This window comes from Euprymna scolopes, chromosome 15, assembly GCF_053919585.1.
Source record: "Euprymna scolopes isolate OS-2025 chromosome 15, ASM5391958v1, whole genome shotgun sequence".
Taxonomy (NCBI): domain Eukaryota; kingdom Metazoa; phylum Mollusca; class Cephalopoda; order Sepiida; family Sepiolidae; genus Euprymna; species Euprymna scolopes.
The window spans coordinates 55,374,737-55,398,295 of record NC_136496.1 but is presented as its reverse complement, the minus strand read 5'-3'; the positions used below and the strand labels follow the sequence as shown (position 1 = coordinate 55,398,295).

The 23,559-nt window shown below is 32.1% G+C and overlaps 1 protein-coding gene across 2 annotated transcripts in view; it reads right to left on the bottom strand.

Moving 5' to 3' along the window:
- Positions 1 to 23,559, bottom strand: part of LOC145293835 (GRIP1-associated protein 1-like) — a 690,744-nt gene that overhangs the window by 215,301 nt on the left and 451,884 nt on the right. For both annotated transcript variants that reach the window (XM_080140492.1, XM_080140494.1), the window contains one exon: positions 11,395 to 11,452. In XM_080140492.1, the coding sequence (XP_079996618.1) occupies positions 11,395 to 11,452 (58 nt within the window). The remainder of the gene's footprint in view (positions 1 to 11,394; positions 11,453 to 23,559) is intronic.

Below are 23,559 nucleotides of genomic sequence, written 5' to 3'. Positions count from 1 at the left end.
GTTCAACTGAGCTTCAATCTTTGGTCCCCCCTCGCCAAACTTTCACAAGAAACACTCGTCTAGCTGTAAACACTATCAATAATTTCCCCCACTCTTTATCTGTGGCTAAACCTAAACGTAGATTCCATGAACAAAGCTTCTTTCTTAGAACTGCACGCCTGTGGAATTGTCTTCCGTTTTCCTGCTTTCCGGCTGACTACAATATGGTTGTGTTCAAGTCTAAAGTAAATAAGTTCTTGATGAGCCGTTCCATATAAGTTATTAAATTTACCAAATTTTCATTACTAATGATTACTATATTGACCAATTTCTACTGTACACTCTTTAACCCTTATCCTTGAGTGGCCTCTGGGCCTTGATAATGTAGTGATGCCTTTGTAAAAAAAAAAAAAAAAAAAAAAAATGAGCCCCTTCTCTTTTCTAATATTCGATATACTAATTCAAATGAGCCCCCTCTCTTTTCTAATATTTTATGTACTAATTCAAATGAGCCCCCTCTCTTTTCTAATATTTTATGTACTAATTCAAATGAGCCCCCTCTCTTTTCTAACATTCGATATACTAATTTAAATGAGCCCCCTCTCTTTTCTAATATTTTATGTACTAATTTAAATGAGCCCCCTCTCTTTTCTATTATTCGATATACTAATTCAAATAAGCCCCCTCTCTTTTCTAATATTTTATGTACTAATTCAAATGAGCCCCCTCTCTTTTCTAATATTCGATATACTAATTCAAATGAGCCCCCTCTCTTTTCTAATATTTTATGTACTAATTTAAATGAGCCCCCTCTCTTTTCTAATATTCGATGTACTAATTCAAATGAGCTCCCTCTCTTTTCTAATATTTTATGTACTAATTTAAATGAGCCCCCTCTCTTTTCTAATATTCGATATACTAATTCAAATGAGCCCCCCCCCTCTTTTCTAATATTTTATGTACTAATTCAAATGAGCCCCCTCTCTTTTCTAATATTCGATATACTAATTCAAATGAGCCCCCTCTCTTTTCTAACATTCGATGTACTAATTCAAATGAGCCCCCTCTCTTTTCTAATATTTTATGTACTAATTTAAATGAGCCCCCTCTCTTTTCTAATATTCGATATACTAATTCAAATGAGCCCCCTCTTTTTCTAATATTTTATGTACTAATTCAAATGAGCCCCCTCTCTTTTCTAATATTTTATGTACTAATTTAAATGAGCCCCCTCTCTTTTCTAACATTCGATATACTAATTCAAATGAGCCCCCTCTTTTTTCTAATATTTTATGTACTAATTCAAATGAGCCCCCTCTCTTTTCTAATATTCGATATACTAATTCAAATGAGCCCCATCTCTTTTCTAATATTTTATGTACTAATTCAAATGAGCCCCCTCTCTTTTCTAATATTTTATGTACTAATTCAAATGAGCCCCCTCTCTTTTCTAATATTCGATATACTAATTCAAATGAGCCCCCTCTCTTTTCTAATATTTTATGTACTAATTTAAATGAGCCCCCTCTCTTTTCTAATATTCGATATACTAATTCAAATTAGCCCCCTTCTCTTTTCTAATATTTTATGTACTAATTCAAATGAGCCCCCTCTCTTTTCTAATATTCGATATACTAATTCAAATGAGCCCCATCTCTTTTCTAATATTTTATGTACTAATTCAAATGAGATCCCTCTCTGTTCTAATATTTTATGTACTAATTCAAATGAGCCCCCTCTCTTTTCTAATATTCGATATACTAATTCAAATGAGCCCCCTCTCTTTTCTAATATTTTATGTACTAATTTAAATGAGCCCCCTCTCTTTTCTAATATTCGATATACTAATTCAAATGAGCCCCCTCTCTTTTCTAACATTCGATGTACTAATTCAAATGAGCCCCCTCTCTTTTCTTATATTTTATGTACTAATTTAAATGAGCCCCCTCTCTTTTCTAATATTCGATATACTAATTCAAATGAGCCCCCTCTCTTTTCTAATATTTTATGTACTAATTCAAATGAGCCCCCTCTCTTTTCTAATATTTTATGTACTAATTTAAATGAGCCCCCTCTCTTTTCTAACATTCGATATACTAATTCAAATGAGCCCCCTCTTTTTTCTAATATTTTATGTACTAATTCAAATGAGCCCCCTCTCTTTTCTAATATTCGATATACTAATTCAAATGAGCCCCCTCTCTTTTCTAATATTTTATGTACTAATTTAAATGAACCCCCTCTCTTTTCTAATATTGGATGTACTTATTCAAATGAACCCTCTCTCTTTTCAAATATGAGACATACTAATTAAAATGAATCCCCTCTCTTTTCTAATATTCGATGCACTAATTCAAATTAGCCCTGTCTTTTCTAATATTGCATGTTCTTATTCAAATACAAACTTTCTCTTTACTAATGCTGGATGTTTTAATACAAATGCACCCTACCTCTTTCTTTTAAAATATGTAGTGCACTAATTCAAATGTACCCTCATTCTTTTCTAATACTGAATGTACTAATTAAAGTGTATCATATCTTATTTCTAATAAGAGATGTCATTTGAGAAATTTTTTCTTTCACTGAGTTATATTCACTAGCTAATATTATGATGACAATAAATAATTAGAATATAAACTGAAAATAGAGCTGTAAACTCTTTCACTTTAAAAAGTCATATGAAAGTCTTCTGAATCATACACAGGAAAGATGTATAGCTCTTTTTTTTTTTTGGTTTGACAAATGAAACATCTAATATAAGTGATTCATAGCAGACAATTGACTACATGTTGCCAATTTACTCACAGGTGGGGAGGGAGTATATGGACATATGTGTGAATTTCAAAGGTTTTTATGCATTTTGTTTCTTAATTTGGTCATTATTATCATGTATTGCAACTACATTTTCCCAGTAATCAACTGAAATAAAACATGCATTCAGATTTTTTTTTACAAAGAAGTCACCACTTATCAAAGCCCAGAGGCCACTCGAGGATACGGGTTAATGAGTGTACAGTAGTCAATGGGATAATATCATAATAATCGTCAATAATAGAAATTTTGTAAATTGGATTACTTAAGGGGTGCCCATCAAGAACTTGTTTACGTTAAGCTTGAAAATGACCATATTGTAGTCGGAAAGTAGGCAAATGGAAGACAGTTTGAAAATGACCATATTGTAGTCAGTTGGAAAGTAGGCAAATGGAAGACAGTTTGAAAATGACCATATTGTAGTCAGTTGGAAAGTAGGCAAATGGAAGACAGTTCCACTCGAAAAGAAGCTTTGTTCATGGAATGTACGTTTAGGTTTAGGCACAAATAAAAAATGAGGAAAATTATTGTAGTGGTTTCAGCTAGACAAATGTTGTTCATGAAAGTTTGGCAATGGATTGGAGCTCAGATGAGCATTTGCCATGAAAATAACAATAAAGCAGAGACAGGCTCAAAATGTCTCTTCTGTGGGAAAGAGGTTGCAGGGAAGAGAAAAGGGTATTCCTCCACTAGCCTACAAAGTCTATTTTGAACTCTGTCAAGACAGGATAAGCTGCTTCTAGCAGCTCCTGCCCAGAGTACAGTACTCCATTCTTGGACGTACTTGGCTCTTATACAGGTAAAGAATTGCATCAGCAATGAGATATCTACTGGAGAGGTAGAATGAGTCCACTATTTTTCCAGCGACCTTGGCAACGAATTTGGTGTATGGGTTCCATTTCAGATCAGGAGTAAATGTCAGACCCAGAAGCTTGTCAAAATATGGAGCCTCTCCAAGACAAGAGCCATTCATTTCAATTGATGCTAGATGGGGATCAGAGCATTGATGATGTAAAGACAGAAGCTTGGTTTCCGATGCATTAAAATTAACAGCCACCTCTTTTCCCATTGTACTATATGCTTAAGATCAGAGAAGGGAGAATCAGAGAGAATTCCGTCTACGATCTTTGAAGTGTTTCCCATAATCCTCAAACCAAACATGCATAACAAAATATAGATGTATATTTAAAAATATACATATGTTTACTATATACTGCAATAACAAAATATCTAATACTGACTAAATCTAACCAATATACACAGAATTTTAGGATATATATAAAATAACACAAAAAAGTAATAACGATAGCAAAAATAAAAGCAGATGACACCATAAAGAAATCAGTATTAAGATGATGGCATCTCATATATAAGTTGCACAAAATCAGTGAATCTATCAGGCTTTGTCTCTAGCATGATAGCTCTTGATATATCAAACGCCTTTCGGGTTCAGATCAAAAGTTTCTTCACAAATTTGCTCACTATCGAATATTTGCAAATGTCTTCAGAACCATTAAATTGTTACTCTGTGATAGTGGTATTAAAGTGGTTGTTGATGGGTAGAAGTTGAAAGCTGAAAATATCAATGTCTCATATTTCGGGAATCCATTCTGGGCCCTACTTTCTTCTGATCTTCCTATATCTTGGGATCATTCGTCGGTTGATATCTATAGGCACATGACACAACTATGGCAGCACCTTAAATATTACTACTGATTACTGGAATCTTTCTGTCTGTCTGTCTGTCTGTCTGTCTGTCTCTCTCTCTCTCTCTTCCAATTTGGAGCACACATGGTGCAGTGAGGAAAAAACTATCTGTCTCCAAAACCAAGATTATCTCTTTATCAAGATTTGGATATTTATTTTTCCCCAGTCAAAATGAATGGCTCTATTCTTAAGAAAGCCTCCCCAGACCTGAAACAGAGGACTTACATCAGACTTGTTGCCAATGTTGCTGGAGAAATGGTTGAATCATTCTATCACTAGAAGGTACCTCACTCCTGGTGGGATTCTCTACCTGATCCATCCTAAACTTGAGTTCCACTTATAACACTTTTCCTTAACAGGGTACAAAACTGACTTTGCAATCTATATATTCTTCTCTGCCACCCTTTCAAATAGAAGATATTTTGTTAGCTTCTCTGTACTGCCCCAATATGTTCAACTGAGCTCAAATCTTTCGTTCTCCTGTAAAACATTCACATTATAAACCCACCTGGCTACAACTACTGCAGAGGACTTTTCTTGCTCTTTGGACAAAAGACTAAGCAAAACTTTCATGAACAAAGTTTCTTTCCTAGAGTGGACCAAAATACAATGAAGCTGATTCCTAGCCAACTACAACATCATTATCTTCAAGCTTAAATACTTGTTGAGCCGTCCTTTCGAATAACCAATTCCTCTTATGAAATGTCCAAGCAACAATTTATTTAATATTTACTAGCGAGACCTGTGAAAAATCCACAGGGGACTGACTCATATGTAATATATTGATGTTGGCATTCTGTAGATGTTTAGTGTAAATGGAGACAATCTATATTATTGTAGCTCTTTTGTTAAAACTAGCAACAAGGTAAAATATGCTTAAATATGATATTTTAATTCTTGCAGATTTCATATACATTATTATAGTGTTCTATCGATTTTTATATATTATAAAGTTGCGATTTCAAAAATAAAAAAATATATCCATATGACTTGGGTGCATCAGCTTGAATCGAAACCAAAACCAATAACTAAATATATGTATAACTTCAGTATATATATATAACTTGAGTTCCTTCAGCTATAATAGAAATCGAAACCAAAACTTATGAAGAATTCTTGATAAATTTATTTAAAAAAAAAAAATAGATTACTGGAGTGCCATCAACTATAATCGAAACCGAAACCAAGACTTATGAAGAATTCTTGGTTAAATTATTTCTTATAAGAAATAGAAGTTCATAAGAATTAAACAAAAGTCACTCAGATGTAAGCGTGACACACACCAAATAAATAGCACACACGCTATCCTATTAATATATAGATTCTTGAATGGCCCTCAGGCTTTCATAAGTGCTAATCCATTAGTATAAAAAAAGAACATATGTGCTCTTGTGGTGTACACACACATATGCAAATTTGATGACGACACCGAGAAAAAGCAGACACTTTTTCTCTAGATGAGATATTAAAAAATAGTAAAGACTGACTGAATCAATGTAAAAGGGGGAGGGACAATATATAGATAGCTAAGAGAAAAATGGGTAACTTGTTCGGTTAATTAAAAATTATAGCTTAATTACAACAAAATAATTTTTTTTCAAACCTAAGTCAATCTAAGATAATAATGAAAGTATATAGAAAAAAGACTTAAGGAAACAAACATTAATGAACTCACATTTAGTATAAAAATAAATATACACAGCGTGCCCACCCCCTACTCAAAAATCGCCTTGTGCACATTTTTTGTCATATATCCTTTATTAATTCATCAATTATTCTCATCTTACAGATCATGGAGACAACACATGTGAACACGATTACATCTTAATTGTACATTATTTAACACTTTGTTTTTTCTTTATTCAAATTTGGAGAAGTGTAGAAACATTGAAAATTTCATGCTTATCGTATTTTCAATACGTAAGCTTCGACCAAATCAAACCAATTTAACTTCAATGCATGTAAGCAGTTGTGAACATAATTCGCAGAGCCGCAAAAAGTTGCTGAACATTCCCTATTTTCCAAATATTTTAAAGTTGGCAAAAGACATTTCTATCACCAATACAGTTTTTCGGATATTGATGCAGCTGTCAAGTAAACAATTTACATAGTTGCAACAATAATAATGCTACTGTTTCGATCAAGTGACCTCATCAGGTAACCTAAACTTCCGGTTTACATTGGAGCATAATCCTTTAATGAAAACAGAAAAAATGTAAAGTTTTAAAATTTCAATTAAGGATAAGGGTCACGTGCTAACAACCCATGTAACCAGAAAAGGGAGGGAAGGACAACCAGTGAATATGAATGAGTGTAGGGATGGTAGAAAAAAATGAAAAAAAATAAACATTCATGAATAATTAGATTAAAAGGTTCATTGTAAAGGTAACAGACAGTCATTACAACATTTAATTCTTATTTTATAATCAAATAAAAATGAAAGAGTTAAAAAAATGTATATAGATAAATGAATTAGAGATTAAATAATTAAAACTTAAAAATTTTAACATTTTTTAAATCCAAATAGATATATAAAAAAACAAACAAACTAAGGAATAAAAATAAAGATAATTATAGATATATTACTAAGGTTAATTTCAGATAGTTTGAAAAAATGAATATTATAGTGTTATGAATAATCTAACTGTGTAGCTATTTATCTATCTGCTGATTTAGCTATCTGTCCATCTCAATCTATCTAACTGGAGAAGTAGACAAGAGCTGGATATGTTTTCTTAAAACTTGTCAAAACATAACAAAGTTAGATCTTAGACAAGTTTACCGGAAGATCTTATCAGCTGATCGGAACTATGTGGATCACGTGGATCAGGTTAGCTGGGGATCACTTGGAGTTGGAATTTGAACATGGTGAACAACGATTGGGTTAATGATTGTCTCTCCCTTCCTTGGGAGGAGGGTGACGTGTCTCTCAATGGAGACTGTTAAAGACCACAAGAAAAGAACTAAGTGCTAAAAAAGCTTCAACCAGAACTAGCTCCCATACTTACAAAGCTGTTTAAATGTTGTCTTAAGGAGAACTGCTTCCCAACACCCTGGAAAACCCCCATCAGTATGCCCAATATTTAAGAATTCAGGTAATCGGTCATCCCCCTCTCAGTATAGACTTATAAGTCTCCTGTGCGGCATGAGTAAGTTGCTGAAATCTATGTTAAATAGAGAAGTGGTCAACCACCTCAGCAAAAATAAACTTCTTAGTGATATACAATATGGTTTCCGTTCTGCTAGTAGTCTATTAAAACAGATAGAGTAGGACCCTCCATAAGGAAAGGGGAGGGGGCAAATTCTCCAAAATTATAATCATGAAATATCCAATGAATGAGAATTAGTTAAGAGAGTGAGCCATTATTCTTACTCCAGTTTAGATCTTATCTCAATACAAACCTGAACTATGGAATAGGAGTTCCGTAGCTAAGCAAAAAAGATGATTACAACAGACATTCTCAAGATTAACTCTAAACCCACTAATTATTCCCAAAAGTGACTATTTGCCAACTAAGACAGAACTTTGCCAAAATTTTTAAGAAAAATAAGTTAGTAGAACCTAAGAGAGAGAATTTATGAATGCATTCAATGTCAGAACTTAATTTCCTTTACTATTTTCTTACAATTTATATCAAAGTTCTACCTAAATTCATTATTATACTATAAGTGTTGAATTTTTTTCCCTTTGATAGAATGTTTGTGTCCAGCAGCTAACCAATACCAGAATATCATCTGATGACTAGCTGCCTTCAATGATCAAAATACATCAAATACAGTGAAACTATGCATGTTATAAATCATTGATTCAAACCAATAAAATTGCAGAGTGGACGACTGAGGTCACACATTTTTCTCAGTGTTACCTAAAATAATTTAAAATTCAATGTTCCTCTTCACCAAAAAAGTTATTTTTAAATCTTCCTTTCTACAAATCATATACCCCACCTTCTCGATAATGTGGAATTAACATTAATATTTTAATTGAATGTACAAAAAATTCATTTATATTTCTTAATTTTTTGAATTGCTTACATAAAAATGTGAACAGTTCACTGGTAACTTTAGTCGGATCACAATAACAGAGCATGGCACATAGGTAGATGTATTGCACTAGTATCAATACACCAGTAACTAGTAATTATATGTAAGATAGATGTGTAAAACATATCTGAAAGAGTATCATCATGAGTACTCCTCTGAGATTCAGTCGTAATAATTGGTTACTAAATATGGGTTGGTTGGCAGAATGCCATAACAAGTTACGTAGTAAGAACTGAAGAGACACCAGGTAATTAACCTGCACTACAGAACAAGATGACTGTCGCTAATCACTGTGCTATGGCGTGCATGAAAACATGCATGGACACGTTTTGTTTTATTGCGTTTTCAGAAAAATCTTTATTTGTTCTTTACCAACTGCATTATTCAACATCTCAATTTATCAATCATGAAAATAAATATTTATAGGGATTTTTATTGCAATCAATATATTTTTATTATACAATGTATAAACATTCATTATTGTAACATTTTGACATTTAGATAATGATAGTAGTAGTAGTATACAGCTGCTAGACATAATTTTGAGTAAATGCCTTCCTTTTTTTTACATGCTCAAATTTTAAGATCTAAATGAATTCTGTTTTTATTTTACATGCTGTAACTTTTATTTTACACACACACCCGTGTATATATATTTATATATATATATATATGTTTAGACAGAATTAAGCATTAATTGAATGGACTTTCCCATTATATAAAAAATAAGGAGGTGTGGCCATATTTTTTATATAAAGTAGGGGTATGACCCCTGAAAGTTGGGATATTCTTTTTATAAACACTCTATATAGGAACTGATGAATCAAATTAATTCATGTTCTGTTTTCAACCAATCAGAAACACGAATTTTTCCATAAAAATTTAATTTTTTAGCATTCCAGCACATAATTTTTTCGTGTCAACATGAGAAGGATCTTTTGCTCTTTGTTTGCAAAATTATAAAGTTCAAAACCTGTACAGAACAGTGACCACTGAAAATTCTTCATTTTCAGGACTTGTATGGAATTGCTACCCATCGGAAACTCTTCTGAAATTAAACATGGTTTCCAATTCAAGATTATATATATATTTACAGATAAAAATTCTACTGAAATAACTTAGAGTGTCTCATTAAAATTGCATCTAACAACACTGAAGAATACCACGAACTAAAGGAGCATAAGACATATCAGATTTTCTGCAAGGATGAATGTAGGGTTAACATGAAGGTGGTTAATTAAACGCAAAATAGCAGGAAATCTTTCAATGCCCCTTTTTACTGTTAATAGAATGATCGTATAATTCACAAGAAAGGACAAAGAGTGCATAAAATTTTATCCCGGTGGCTCCGGGCCCTCTGAAAGAACCTTGTGTCTTATGAAAAGAAATGTTGAAGAGGATCTTAGGTACAAAGCCTTTGACATTGCAACACAAGCTGGTGTGAATCTCATAAAAGCTGTCAGGTATCTTCACAAGCTGTGATACTATGGTACAGCTGTGAGAAGGAAACCTTCTTCATCCTGCCAATATTAAGTGCAGAAAAGATTGGGCTCATAAGATGGTGGATATACCTATGACCTTTTGGACCAAATGTTATTTTCTCTGATAATTCATGATTTGCATTATTTCCTGACAATGAAAGGGCATGGGTACAAAGGCTCCCTCAACAAGAGTTTGCTTAAAAAGACTGCAACCAATGCTGAAACATGAGAGTTTCTCGGTTATGGTTTCCTGCACTTTGACATAAGGATGACACATGCGCACTGCACACCCACAATCATCCACTCGACAAACATGCAATATCTATACACAATTACGAGAACTCAACCTCAACGTATAACTGTCTATTCTTATAACTTTATTCAAATAAATGTATATATTTGATTGTACATAACACGGCAATGTTTCTGTGTATTCATTCCTGGTATAACATGTAACCTCACGTCCTCTACAAGTTCTTAGTGTGTTGTCAAGTCATGAACCTAAATCCCTTCTCTCTCAATTTATTTCAATAAGCCTATTACCTTCAAATTTTTTTTCTGTAAATATTTAAATTTGTTGTAAGAGGTCTTTTTATAATAGGTGACATTTTATCTGTGTATATAATTTATAGAATTTTTTTCTCATCCATCAATATCAGAGAAACTTGTTAACATATCTTACGAGTTAGCAGAGATTTTAAATTGAAGATACATCATGGTTAATATTAATAATAATAAATGGATAAAAAATTGGAATTTCAAGGTTGAAAATGTGTAGGTCTATGTATTTTGAAGATATTGACAAGTATAATTGAAAAACATGATATTGGTTATTATAGAAGTGATGGTTTGGTTGTAATAAGGAACTCAAACAAGGTAAAAGGTGAAAACTTCAAGAAAATTATAAATAAAAAAAGTGAGAAAAAAATAGACTTAAACATTGAAGTATCAAATATGATATAAACAATTTTTCATAGAGGTTGACTGATAGCTGAGTTTTATGACCTGTCAACTATTGCAGTGCCCTCCTCGTCTTCCAAATCATAATTGCCAAAGCACTCCAACGGCCACAAGCAACCTAGCAAGGCCTCTCATTAGCCTTGCTTACATGCATATCATTCGCATACAAACCATTTCTTGCATGTAACTGCATTGGTCCATTTAAGTTCAGGTTGTTCATCTCATACATATCTCCCTATTAAACTGGGACTACTTGTTCTACTCTACAAAATTAAAAAAGCAGTTGTGATAATCTTTGACAAGAATGATCTTCAAGATATTGTCAACTCTGGCGATGAGAGAAGAAGAACAATAGCATAACTCCTATTGAGGAGCTATCTGACACATTTACAAGAAGAAAAATAAGATTTACCTGTGGTGAATGTTTTGTTCCAATTCCACTTGCACCAGCACTCCACGAAGAAACAGAACTGAAAGTAGAAAATAAAATATTTGCTATCATTTACCTGGTGTGGCCCGAATGTCAAATGTGCTGAACATAAATGCAATGCTGCAATATTCTGTAACGTGCCATAATGTAAATACATTATATGAGTGACAAAACTTTATATCAGAAGAAATATTTGCTTTTGTAATTCATAATTATGACACTACTTAATTTTGGAATGATTTAATTTAAATTAAAGATTTTTTTGTGCTTTTTCATTTGTTTTTTTTTTATATGATACAATTTCGATTATAGTAAAAATAAAGAATAGAATGTTTTTATGAAAAGCTATTAATAAAAGTAAAATTATGCATATCACAGCTTTTCTTTTAAACATGTTTTTAAATAAAACATTGAAATTTTATTAAAATTAATTTTGTAACTTTATCAAAATAAAACAAAACTATAAAATAAATTTTAATAAAATGTAGAATTTTATTTAAAAAAAAATGTATTTTACTATTCCAAACAATTTTTTTTTCAATTTCAATAGACAGTATTTCAAATATAGAATAAAAATTTCACCTTTTACTGTTTATTCTTTTGTTCGTATTTGTGTAATTAAATTTAAGCATAATTTATTTGCAGACTTTATTCCAGTGTTTACTTGTATGAGTCAGAACAAGTCATTTTCTATATAATTTTAAAACTGCTTTAAAAGCAGAGGACATTCAAAGTAACAAATTTAAAGAAATGTTTTAAGTGTTGAATATATTTTCAAAGTAACATGTTAATTTTTCATTAGTTCTAATTATTGTTACAGTGTTAACAATAAGTAGTGCTATTACACATTCAACTGTAGTTTTGAATCATTATTGAGATGATGACTCTTGCTTAATGTATGCATGCAATTTAATTAAGAGAAAAATTATTGACATTTTTTGTAACTATTTGGTTTTAATCCTATAATTTAATAATTTATGTTGCATAAAATATCTTTCTTCAACATTATTGATAATCTTTATAATAAAGTAAACTGATTTTTATCCCTATTTCATTGATAATGATAACTTTCGATCCAAAAGGTGCATATATGAATCTGCGTCAGTGCAAATCCATAATGCATGAAAATGTGTGCTTATTTCGTTCGCTTTCAATAAATTGTTGCATTTCTTTTAGCTTGATAGCTTCTTTTTGAGAAAAAACGGACTTTTATCACTTCCTTAGAATATAAATGAACATTTTAATGGTTTCAATATGACCACTGTGCATACCATGTGTACAGGCCCTGTGAGTTTTTAGGCTTTAAAATATTATTAGCAGTAAGACTGAATTGTAGAATGTGTTTACCATTCGTTGTTATGTTAAAAACATACTTTTCACAGAATTAGAAATGTAAATTAAATTGACATTTTTTAAATAATTTATGCATTTCTAATTATAAAAATCTGAACCTAAAAATTGTTTTGAATGATGCACTAATAAATTTCAGTGGATAAATTCATTATACGTTTGTAGTAATTGTAGCATGTATTTTCATAGAATTGCATTTACTTTATGCTTTTTCTTTACATCTTAGATGTATCATACTTTTATAAATTTAAAATACTTTCCGGGGACTTAATGAACAAAGGGCAAGTTCAGTTATTGATATTTTTATTGATGATATAAATATGATATTAAAAAATGTATGCATTAAAATGTTCATTATAATAAACTGAAAATATATAGATAGAAATAATTCAGTTATCAATCTTAGTGGGAAAATACATAATAAATGCACTAACTGGACCTTAAATGAATAAAAAAGGGTTTAGTAGTTGATACTTTTCTCACTGATAGGAAATATGGTTTTACTTTTCTTGAAGATGATCTGCTCTTGAGATTCTACCTCATAGTAAAATTATATAAATATAAATTACTCAATAAAATTTAGTAAGCATTGGAATTTATTTCTAACAACTTATATTATTTTTAGTTTCATTTCTTTTTATTTATTTGGAGGACAGGACACTTTGTATTGATAATTCTCTTAAATAAACAGAAAAAATTCACATCTGGAAGGGGAGAGTTTTCTCTCATTTTGAAAAAAGGAAATTAAGATCCTTAATCTTTTGCAAACCATATTATGCAATTTTTATGACTAACACAAATGGCTGATCTGGTGACTTTGTTTGGCTTCTCTGAGGTAAATCTGACACATCTCTTTTTTATATTATCAACTCGCAACAAACTAGATGTGCATACAAGAGCTGAAGCCAAATTTGTTGTGGCCATGGATGTAATCCTATGATTTTCTGTTGTTCAGCAATAAAACTGACTAACCACAAATCAGAACATATGGCAGTGTGCATAGATTCCTAACACAACTGAACATTAATCATATTCTCTTCCTCAGATATATCATCATGGTAATTTTTATTTGGAAGCAAGTCGACAGCTGAACAATAAACTCTGCTGTTAAACAGTTGTATTCATTTGTAACATTTATTGTCACTGACATTCAAAGTGGTGAATGGCACCTGTTTAACATCCACTCAGAACAATGATTAATACCATCTCTCTTTTCTTTGGTAAGGAAAAGAGAAGAAAACAAATGGATGCCTTTGAAGATTTAATGAGACATGAAGAAAGGAAACGGAAGAAGGTGGTAGCTTTTATAAAAGGAAGAAAAAATTAGAAAACATTTTCTTGTGAATATTTTGAAGAAGAAAAAATGGCAAATGTGACTAATTTTCCTTCTTGCAACGTTTTAGTAGATATTGTCTTCAACCATCTTTTTCCTAACACCGATATAAACTTTGGTTCGATTAAACTAAAGGACAGAGAAGGTATGTAAAATTAGTTCTTATTAAAGTGAACATAAAATGCTTTTAAATTGTTTTTATGTTTATCTTATAAAATAAAGTTTTAATCTTTGCAGCTTGCTTCACGATTGGAACTCATTTTTTCTGAGGTTATTGGTTTCCAGTGGTTAAGTAACCAATAATATTTAACGAAGTTAATACAAGAGTGCTCAATCCAGAAGTAGAGCAGGGTATACTCTTTATTTGCTTTTACATAAGCATTAATATGTTGCTACACAGTCATGAGTTTGTTTCTGTCAGCTAGTTACAAGTAAATAGAGACCTTTTCAGGCGATACACCTTATACAAAAGCAAAGTTTGCAATAAAAATATCAGGTCTCCCTCATAACAGAGAGTTAATATCAAGAGGTTCCATCAAATGTTGTGAAAAACAAGATTTGGTTGTATGTAAATAGGAGTGCAGATTTGAGTTTGTGTTTAGATAGAGGAATGAATACGAAATGGGGGGGGTAACAATCAAGATAAAGGTAATGGAAGACTAGCTTATGTGATGGCCACCCTAAATTTTAAACATACTAGTATGTATAGGTTCAAACAGTAGAGGAATGTGTATTTGACATATCTATGCTAAAAGGGGGCTTCAATTTAATCTGGATTATTCAGTTATAAAAATGCTTTTAATTTGACTAAAATTTTTATGCATCAGAAAATATACTATCACCACCATCATCCCTACACATATTAGTGAAGATGTTAAGAGATAAGGAAGAAATGGAAAAGACCCAAGGGAGAAAAGAAGCAAATAGGGAAAGAGAAAGAATGAAAAGGGAAAAACCATAAATGATTTATTGGTGGCGATTCTAAAATATGTCTCTCTCCTTCCTATTCCACTCTCCCCACTCTTACTCCCATCTCCCATCATAGCTTTTTTTACTTATTTATTATGGAGAAGCTTTGAAAGTTGTGTAATAATAATAATAATAATATTAATAAAATCTCAAAATGTATATAATTACTTTATTTCCATACTTAGATATGATCATGTATACTCCAATTGTGATAATGATAATGAAAAGTAGAAGGTAATGAGGGAATAAACATGTTGGTGACTGTGATATTTGTGATAATTGATAATTTTTAATAATAATTATATTGATTAATAATGTTAACAATAGTGGGAAGAAAGTGTTTAAAGTAAAATTCAAAATCCAAATGTAAAGAATAATGGACTTCAAAAAACTAAACGATAAAGTGCAAACGGCAAAGGATAAAATAAGGCAGGAAATAAATATAATGTTTTTATCCATTTGGAGTAGATCCAAATAAAAATATTTCAAAGTTACATACGAGCGTTTCCTGGTATTAAACTTAATTCTTTTTAAGGAATTTAATGTTAAGTAAAAAAAAAAAAAAAAAATGTAAAGAAACTGAGACATGTTCATGTGAGTATTATATTTTTGCTAGGCTGTTCACTTCTTGTAAGTAAAAAAAAAATAAAAATAAAATACTCAAGCTGAGATCGAAACTAAAACCTACAGACAGTGAGTCAAGTATGATAACCAATAAGCCAGCTTCCACGATCTTTAAAAAGTGTTTTCAAACCAACTTATTCTTAACATAAGGAAGCTGTCATGTGAATGATTCACGCATGTGCAGCCATAAAACAATTGACAAATAGATTAAAATTTGATGACTTCCAAGTACTAATTTTTCAATTTTTACCCCTTAGCAGCCATTTTTTCCAGATGAAAAGCAATTAAAAGTTTTCCACACGTCTTAATACCATATATACAAAATTTCAAGTCTGTAGATCAAAAGTTTGTTGAGTATATAGATTGAGTGTTGTCCTCTCACACACACAATTCTCACTTTTATACATATACAGATATATTAGTTTTCCACCTAATGATGATTCAGCAAGTAAAAGCATCCGTGGTATATAAAGAACATCCATCAATTTGTTTTTCATTTTAAAACAAAATTCATCATTCATAAGATCAAAAAAACAAAAACGATATAATCAAACAAAAGACTTTCTGCTGTTTTTAACAATGTTTGCTTGAATGAAAAAATACTGCCAAAATACATAAAATATATATTTCAATTAAAATTAGTTTTAATATCATTTGATCATGTAGAGATTTTCAATTCGCTTTAATCAGTTCTATTTCTGACAAGGACAAAAATCTCTAATAATTATATTAGTATTTAAAAAAAAGTCAATTTTGACCAAAAACATGTTCCAAAATATTACATGGCTACAAATGTTTCTAAAGTATTAAAGGTCGAAAAATTCTGTTTCATGCAAGTCATTTTTATTTTTATAGTAAACAATTCCAAAATGTGGCTTGTTATCATCATAAAACACATTATTTTGATATTTATTGATTTCAAGCAAATTGTATTATATTGGATTATCTGAGATGTGAGGGACTACTGTAGATTAGGGGCCAGATTTATAAGGAGCATCCTGAGGAATTGTGCAGCAAGATGTGTGTTCAAATTTCTGTATATTGTTACAGTCAGGGAAACAAGAAGAGAACTCCACTGGCAAGCAGGTTAAGAGACGCTGTAAAAGTAGAAAGCCGTCCAGTATCTGGAGACCTCCACATTAAATGTATGGGACTTAGCTAATTGTTGTGTGGTTGGGTATATTTGCATCAAGAGCAACAAGTACTTGTAAAACAATCACAGTGATGCAACTATGTGATGATGGGATAGAGTTTGATCAATGTAGTGCCTATTAGATAACAGAATCTTTTTTGTCTAAGAAGGAGAGACTAATTAATGGTACACTAGCTCAGATGTGACAACAATACTCCATGCATAGGTGGCTTTATCAATATACAGGATACTGGCAGGTGTAAGAAGCTTCCTAGCATGGTAGAGGGAGCTCACTTTTCTTGCAGCAGCCTTGGCAGTATCTTCTATGTATTTGTTCTAATTTATGTTACTTGTGACTGTTACGCTGTTTTTTAAAAAAATATAAATAGAATCGGCATCCAAATATCGCAAAAAACCTCCTCGACAATTAGAGATCTAACCCGTAAATCTGTATCTAACACTAAAATCAAAGCCGGAATATACTCCATACCTTGCCTTGATTGTGGAAAAATATACATAGGAGAAATTCAACATGATCTTAATAAGAGGTTATATGAACACAAGGGAGATGTGAAAAATAATAATACACTTAATGCTATTTTCTGTCAAATTATGGAGAATGATCAGCAGTTTAACTTTAATAATGCAACTCGCCTAAAACCCATACACAATAAATCAACACGCCGTTTAATTGCTCTCATTTACCAATCTACTAATACTATTAAGCAAGGAAAGGTTTCTTCCATATTTCTCCTCATCTGTCAAAAATCATTATCAATGAAAACAATTTAGATACAGGATAAACCTAAATACTTCCACCTTAATTATTTCTATATAATTTTTTTTTTTACAGCTATCATAAACTATGTATATATATAAATATTTAATTTACATAAAGACACCCCCTATTAGCATATATAGCCCTAAACATTTGACCCTCTTGTCATTGACCATCCCTCTTGAGAAAGCCTGCATAAGACGGGCAAAACGTTGAGCCTCTCTTCGCTTCCATTTTAAATTTCATATAATTTTTATTTTACTTATAAAACAGTAATCTATGAGCATACAAGGTCCTACCTATCATCAGCATAGCTAGACGCTTTCTAGGAATCGAACCTGAGACCATGTGTATTATGGTCTAGTGTGTTACCTGTTACGTCACGATTTCCTAAATCATTTTCTGTGTTATTTTATTGCTTTTAAAATTGTGTACATTGATTTTATAGATGTTTTAAAGGATAATACGGTTAATAAGCATTTTCAACTTTGAAAATATTTTTACTTGGAAAATCGCCCATATTTTTTAACATAAATATGTTTGAAAGCGTTGAACTCTGCAGCCTTAGTCGTTATTTATCTCTGTCTAAACTACTGGCAGCTGATTATGAAAAGTTAAAAATTAAGTGACTTTAAGCTATGAACGTTTCATTTTGTGCATGCTAACAGTAACAGCAGGAGTTACAGCTTTGTCCGATTTACCACAGTTAACCTTTTTATAATTTGGACACCTTAACAGCTATTTTTCCAAGCTAAAAACAAAATCGAAATCGTTCCACAGATCCAAATTCTCTATATATTATGTTTCAAATCTGTAGACCAAAAATTCAGAGAGAAGTTTGGTCAAAACTTTCTGTACACACATGCAAAAAGGTTACTTTTATAAATATTTGTGGATATGTATAAATAGATTCGTGCATGCTAGAACTTTTTTCATCTAAAATACTATGCAATAATGTAGAAAATATTCATAAATAAAATTGAGCATAATAGGTAAATGAAACTAATCATGCAATAAGAAACCATGAAAAATTGAATAATTAAAGTTCGTTTTTGAAAGAATATGCAAAATAGTAAACCTTTATTTAGTAGCTCGCATATCCATGACTGAGTTAATTTTAATCATTTTTAAATAGAAAAAGTAGGCTTTTAATATCAATGTAAGAGCAACAGAAAATTCAGTTATATATATATAAATATATATATATATATGTGTGTATATATATATATATATATATATATATATATATATATATATATATATATATATATGAATTTTAGGATTTATATTTAAATTTTGTGCAGTAAAAATATAGAATTTTTAAACAAAACATTATTTGAAACAAGGAATACAAGAAATTAAAAGTGTTTTCCTTAATCCATTGATTTTCAATGCATGGCTTATATCTTCAGAGGAAATGTCTTTAGCAAAATAATCATTATGGATAAACAATTTTGCTATTTAGCATATATATTGAAAATTATTTAAATAAATATTTTTAAAGGGGCATAGAAAAGGACATCATTTTAAGGTAATCCAATGGGAAAATTGGATTAAACAAGAAAAAGGATATGGATTCCTGGTACACGATTCGAATGGTGCCCGGGGAATAGAGATGAAGATTATGTTTATATTCCATACTGGTTTATCTCCAATGTTGGAATCATTGAACCTGGCCTAATGATTATCATACTTAGTGTCTTGAGGTTTTGGTTTCGATCTCAGCTTAAGTATTTTTTTTTTTTACTTGCAAGCAGTGAACTGTTTAGAAAAAAACAATACACGCATGCCCATATCTCAGTTTCTGTATGAATTAAAATATAATATTATGCATATTTTATGACCGGGCAATGCTGAGCAGCCTACTAATATATATATATATATATATATATATATATATATATATATATATGAGAAAGATAACATTCTTCCCTTCTTGGATGTTCTTGTTGAATGTTCCAGAAGTGGCTTTCTCACTACCATTTACAGGAAGCTGACTTTTACTGGCCTGTATGTAAACTGGTCTTTTTTTGTACATAACTTGAAAAAAATCGGCTCAATTCATACGTTTATACATAGAGCACCCATAATTTGTTCATCCAGTAAACTAGACTCTGAATTAGATAACACCAGAGAAATTTTCGTTAATAGTGGTTATCCAGAAAACCTTTTAATGATTGTATTAACAAAACGGTTACAGATTTTAAATCCTCTAAAATATTTGGCAATTTAAAATGCTTTGTTCATGTAAAATTACCATGGATATGGAATAATGGTGCAAAATTAACTAAACAGATTATTAGAAGTACTATTAATTGCTTCTACTATGTTTCCTTGCGTTTGGTATATACTACTAAACCTCCTTTTCCTTCCTGTTGTGAGGATACTTTGTCTTACATTCAAAATAGTAATATTCTTTATCAATTTAAATGCCAGTGTGATGATGGTTCGATGGGGTGGACTTCTTTGCATTCACAGACTCAAACCAGCCTGTTTCATTCAAGATTAGAGAGGGCAGAGTAGGATCTTTGAGTCTCCTTTCCTTTGCAACTTTGGACTGTGCCATTGGCCAACATTTCGTTCAGAATCCTTGTTGTGCCAATCGGTATAAAATAGGTTTGAGGTATTTTATAGAGTAGATTCTAAAAATCATTTTAAAAACTTTTGAAATTTGTCTATCACGATTTTTCTTTGTGCTGGCAGAAGGAATTGTTAAAAACGTTAAATCTCTTTGCGGAACTTGGACCACGTCTGTTCTGGTTTTATTTTGATAGCCTTATACTCACTTTATCGAATTAATTTTTTTTATTTTATTGGCACCTTAAATATGTATATAAAAGAGATTTCCCATGGCTCTTTATTTTCGCCATTAATATTTTTTTCATTGCTATGGATTTTTCTCCTAATGAGATGATAGTTGAAAGAGATTTCCACTAATGTTCAAATGTGAGGGTAAACTGAATATAGGTTGTGGGAATGGTCACTGGAAGCTCATTTTAGCTGGATCCCATTTTACATATCGCGGAATCGCGATATGCACCAATGAAAGGAGAAGCTTTAACCCTGGTCTATGGGTTGGAATCCTGCCAGATGTTCATACTCAGATGTCTGGATTGTCTGATTACAGTGGATTACTTTTACTAATAAAACTATTTTTAAACCATAAAACACATTAAAAAAACTCCTTGTTAAATTTCAAGGAAAGGACAGTGATATACAGATTCCAGATGAAAAATAATTCTGAAAAACTTAATTTATCCCCTGATTGCGCAGGTATCCCACCAAAAAAATATCATTAAATAATCGACACTGCAGTCAAAACCACCTCCACATCTATATATATATAAAGTAGGAGCATTCGCGCGTGTGTGTGTCTGTGTGTACAACTCCCCTACAGTCCACACCACTCAATCGATCATAATCAAACCTGAAATGATGATGGTCTCACACCTAGGGATGGTGCACACCATTTTTCAAGGTCATGATCAAAGGTTAAGGTCATATTTGGTGTGGCTCTTCATAAACTCCTCCATCTAGAGACGGTGCATACCAAACTGTGATATCTTTGATAAAAGTGTGTTTGTGATACTAAACAATTGTTAATCATTGTGAGTTTTTGTAATTGTTTTAATTTTTATGCGTAACAATATAAGTTTCAACTTTGATGTAACTTATTTGTTTAAATTTGGATTTCAGTCACTTGATGAGGAAGTTAAAAATTATAAACACCTTAAGCAATAGTTGCTTTTACAACATCCACTTACTGCAAGGGTGCCCGCAAAGCAGGTATCCAAACGTACAGCAAAGTCCCATGCAAGGTGCAGTTATCTTTGCTATTCAATGTATGAGACTGATCTTAAATTGAAGGCTATTATAGGCGAAAGGATCATGGTCATGGCAGCCACAGAAAAAGAATGCAGAACCTTAAGAAATCTAATTCAAAATAGCTTCCCCCAGTCATACAATGACCTCTCAACCATAGCCTGAGTTTTCTTGTATGAAGAATTATATTGGCTGAAGGAGTTATTATCAAAGGCAAAATCTTGATACCTTGGCAATTTTTGGCAGAAGTATTGTAGAACCCTTTTACTCCACACATAAAAACGTAAACAGTATGCTGGCGAAGGCAAGACAATGATTGTTCTGGCCAGGTTTAGATGCTAACATCAGCAAACCAGATCCCAGTATTACACCATCTCAGTCCAGGGTGTCTGTGATATCACCAGCAGATCCAGAATTTCCCTTCCAACAAGTGATGGTTGACTTTGTTGATATGAATTTATGGTGTATGCTAATCGATATACTAAATGGATGGAAGTGAACCTAGAGAGGGCCAAAACTATATGCAATAACTTGAGAACTTTATTCTGTACTTATAGTGCCCCTGAAGAAATCTCTTCAGACAAAAGACCACTGAGTCGCAAGAGTTTTTTTTTTATAAAGGAGTCACCACTTATCAAGGCTCAGAGGCCACTCAAGGATAAGGGTCAATGAGTGTACAGTGGTCAATGGGAAAATATCATAGTAATCGTTAGTAGAGGAAATTTGGTAAATTGGATTACTTAAAGGGAACTGCTCATCAAGAACTTGTTCATGTTGGACTTGGAGACGATCATATTGTAATCAGTTGGAAAGCTAGAAAACAAAAGAGAGTTCCACAGGCGTGCAGTTCTAAGAAAAACGCTTTGTTCATGAAATCTACATTTAGGTTTAGGCACAGTAATTTCCCCACTCTAAAGAATGGGGGAAATTACTGATAGTGGTTTCAACTAGATGAGCGTTTTTCATGAAAGTCAGGCAAGGAGGAGACCATAGATTGGAGCTCAGATGAGCACCTGCCATGAAAATAGGAGTATGTCTCCTTTTGAGAAACTGGGGTATATGAAAATAGGAGTATGTCTCCTTTTGAGAAACTGGGGTATATGAAAATATATCTCATCAGCTTATGATGCTCAAAGTAAAGGCCATGCAGAGTTAGCTGTTAAGATCATAAAACATATACTAGCTGACATGGACACTGGTGTTATAATCAGGTTGGTCAGGCATTAATAACTTATTGCAACACTCTCCTCAAAGATCTTGATATGTCCTTGGCTGTAACGCTATATGGTCGAAACATTCCTGCCCTACCAAATACGGAAACAATTGAAAGAAATGAGCAAACTAAGGAAGTTTGACATGGTCAACACACATGTGGAATGAACAGTTCTACAACCAGCATTGTCATCTACTACAGAAACTCCAAGTCCGAGACTTTATCCAGATCCAGAAGCAGGATAATAACTACCTTCCTCAATGGAAAAAGATGGCAAAGATCATGGAAACATTGGGCAACTGACAGTACCAAGTGCAAGTAGATGAGAGTAATCAAGTAACACTGTGCAACTGACAGTTTCTCCATAAGTATATCCAGTTGTGGATGGCCCACATTACATCACACCAGGAATCTCAAATCCATCCACAAATCTTAAACCTCCACAGGAACAACACCCACACTGAGGAAGCAATGGGAGTCAAATGGCACATCAATATCCAATTCCCCAGTGAGCACGATGAAGAAAAAATGGAGATGATACCATAGGAAAATGTACACACCCGATCAGTTCCTCATCATTAAGATAACCTTCATGTCACAAAACAAGAGCACCAAGAAATTTATCACCACAAATGCACAGAAAATTACATGTTTTATGGTGCATGCAAAAATGATCATAACAATTTACCCTGTGATCATGAGGGGTACTGAACTTTTGGAAAAGCAACATATATATATATATATATATATATATATATATATATACTAGCATGGGGGGCCCGGTGTTGCCAGAGTGTTTAGATGTGTATGTTGAGCAACAAAAAAGTTGTAGTAGGAAGGCAGGCTCGAACCCGTACCACAAAGGAGGAAAAGAACGGGGGAAAAACCTGACGTCTTTGCTGTTACGACCACCGCCAATCCGGAAG